Genomic DNA, 2,934 nt, shown 5'->3' on the forward strand with positions numbered 1-2,934 from the left:
GCGTATTGGCAAATGTTTTAAAATTTATCGTACAAAATAAAATTAACTTCACATTCGACAATTGCGTTAATACAATTTTTTTTTTTTGTTTTATAACCCATTGGTTCTAATTGCATACAACATAAAATATCTGCCGCATAATGTGACATATAATTATATCTGGCACATGGGCTACAACGTTTAATTTTTACCTGTAGCTCAGCTTCACATAGTTTGAAAGATCGTTTATATTACGATCATGAAAAAAATCTTGAGCCATAGTGAACGGTTTTCCTAGGAAAGCCTGGTTGCGAACAGATTCACCAAAGTATTAATTAATATTCTGCGTCTAAATCAACGCAAAAGACTTCTAAACTTCGTTTCCTTTGTTAAAAATCGAATCTCCTTTAGTAACAGTTTTTACTGTTCTTTTCCCAGCCGAAAAAATATTTCGCTCTTCTTAAAACACTTAAAAATTAATTTTTTTCTACTACTTAACACGTAAACTATATATATTAATTATATAAACAAAAATTTGATATAGCAATTAATTCTACCTAATTACTTATAAAGCATATGAAAACCAAGAATATTAACGACAACGCTTTTTAATTAGCTCCGAATCCGCCTGAGTGGCCGAGTAGGCAAGAGTCTCGACTAGCAACTCAATAGTCGTGGGTTCAAACCTCAAGTGCGGTAGAGTTTTTAATAAAAAGCCGATAGGCCTAGATGCTAGTGCTTTAAGACTTTAGTCTTAGAATTTATTCTCTGGCTAAATTTATAATAATAATAATAATAATAATAATATTTAGTTCCGAAACACGACCATCTTTATTTAACTTTCATAAAATAGTTTTCGTAGAAAGACCATATGTTTCGTGATTCTTGTAAATCATTGGTTTTTGCTTTGTTTTTATTGTTCTTGGGAAAAAGAAATAATGTACAGTTGTGATTGTGATATTTTGTAAATATATATGATTATAAATTTATAATTTTCCGACTAATGCAGCAAAGCATTTTTGTAAATAACAACCCTGTTTAAAAAACCAATATTCTTGTAAAGCTTTTTTGTGTGCATTTGTGTTGTAAACCTATTACCCTGTGTGTTTACTGTCGCAAAATTGAACCTTTTTAGTCAACTCAGTAAGTCGTCTATTGTTGATTTGCTTACTCGCGGAAGAAGAAAAAAGATTACATTAACAAAAATTGGCAGCTTATGTCTAGTGTCAATCGTGTATTTTTTCGTTTTCCCCTACTCCAAAAAATTTATTTAAGACAGCAGTTTAGTTATAAAGAAAAAAATTATTTACAAATTCACAGATTTCTAGCAGGAAATACAAAAATGCCGAAAACTGCATTAATTGTTTTGGCTGAAGGTGCAGAAGAAATGGAATTTGTAATATCAGCAGATGTCTTACGTAGAGCTGGGGTAAGGGAAGGAAAAAATGCTTCTTTATCAAAGACTGCGACAGTGATGCGCTATTATTTTTAGATCAAGGTCACGGTTGCCGGTTTATCTGATAAGCCGGTAAAATGTTCAAGAGATGTAGTCATCAATCCGGATACGTCTTTGGAAAAAGTAAAAGACGAAGAATTTAACGTGGTCGTGTTGCCGGGTGGCATATGTGGCTGTGAAGAGATGTCTAAATCAGATATTTTGGGTGAACTTCTTAAAAAACAAGAAAAAGAAGAACGCTTCGTCGCTGCAATATGTGCAGCGCCTACCGTTTTGGCAGCTCATTCTATTGGTTTGGGTAAAACTTTGACATCTTACCCTGGCCTTAAGCCAAAATTGGACTCGTTGTACAAGTAAGAGTGTTCATCTTCTATTGAATCACGAGTTTTCTTACTCTGAAAGTTGATTTTTTTGTAGATACGTAGACGATGAGAAAGTGATACAGGATGGCAAGCTTATAACCAGCCGCGGGCCGGGCACCGCTTTCGATTTTGCTTTAAAAATATCTGAAGTTTTAGCTGGTGAAGAAAAAACCAGAGAAGTGGCTAAAGGGCTATTATTAATATAAATGAGCGCAAAACAAGAATAATAATAAAAAGAATGAAGAATGAAAGCAAGTTCGATTTTAATTTTTTCTATAAAGATTATGTAGGGAAATTTACATAATCCTAAATAGCCTCTCAAATATACTTTAACATAACGTGTGATTCTACGTATTTATCCGCCTCCTTTTGAAATTTATTTTATACGACTGCATTGTGATTTTTAAAATTTAGCACAGGTTTTATTTGCAAAATTCAAAGACTAAAGTGTTAAAAACAGTAGCATCTAAGGCTTGTTGTCACGGTCATTGGTTGTTAGTAGAGTTCTTAAACCTACCCGTCCAGTCAGGTGGATTGATTCACAAGCTATGTTTAGAATGTTCCACCTTGTCTAGTTCCTTCGAACACTACGATTCAAGCCGGCTGACTTCATCCACTTTGCCTTCGATAAATATTCTAAGAAGTTACCAATACCTAATTTCATTATGACATTTTTGTGTTAATTGTGATAATTTTTTTAACATTCTTTACGAAGTAATCATTGAATTATCAAACGGTGTACTTTATGAGTAAACGCCGAAAAAGTTATAGGCACAACATTTTTAATTTTCTGCTTCAGTTTTAGGCGAACATCATCCTTTTCACACAAGTTAATCCTATGGCCGGTTGCACAAAGCGATTTTCGGAAGAAATAATATATCTTTGCGTGAAGAGAACGGAGTACCTTCTTTTTTTGCTCTTTAAGTTTGAAAAGAAGGAAAAACCACAGTATATTCCTTAAGGATCCATTGATGTGTTGCAATGATATGACCAAGAGGAATTCTCGCAACTATCTTAAGCTTGATTGCCACGGCGTGAGTGGATATATAAGGGGAATAAGATCAGATTTAACAGGCGAATAGTGTGGACAATGGTATTGCCGACTTTTTGCCGCCACGTATTTCTTTTCTAATAGAT

At 33.6% G+C, this 2,934-nt stretch overlaps 1 protein-coding gene across 2 annotated transcripts; it reads left to right on the forward strand.

Moving 5' to 3' along the window:
* Positions 1-1,057: 1,057 nt before the first annotated feature.
* LOC119641500 (protein dj-1beta-like) lies at positions 1,058-2,048 on the forward strand. Of its 2 annotated transcripts, XM_038040219.1 has the most exons (4): positions 1,058-1,122; positions 1,300-1,408; positions 1,472-1,788; positions 1,853-2,048. In XM_038040219.1, exons 2-4 carry the CDS (start codon positions 1,322-1,324, stop codon positions 2,001-2,003), a joined length of 555 nt encoding a protein of 184 aa, XP_037896147.1. In that variant the 5' UTR covers positions 1,058-1,122; positions 1,300-1,321; the 3' UTR covers positions 2,004-2,048. The 2 variants fall into 2 exon arrangements, with proteins under 2 accessions (XP_037896147.1, XP_037896146.1); XM_038040218.1 differs by lacking the exon at positions 1,058-1,122 and having other exon boundaries at positions 1,129-1,408.
* Positions 2,049-2,934: the final 886 nt, after the last annotated feature.

Source organism: Glossina fuscipes, unplaced genomic scaffold, assembly GCF_014805625.2.
Source record: "Glossina fuscipes isolate IAEA_lab_2018 unplaced genomic scaffold, Yale_Gfus_2 150, whole genome shotgun sequence".
NCBI classification, from domain to species: domain Eukaryota; kingdom Metazoa; phylum Arthropoda; class Insecta; order Diptera; family Glossinidae; genus Glossina; species Glossina fuscipes.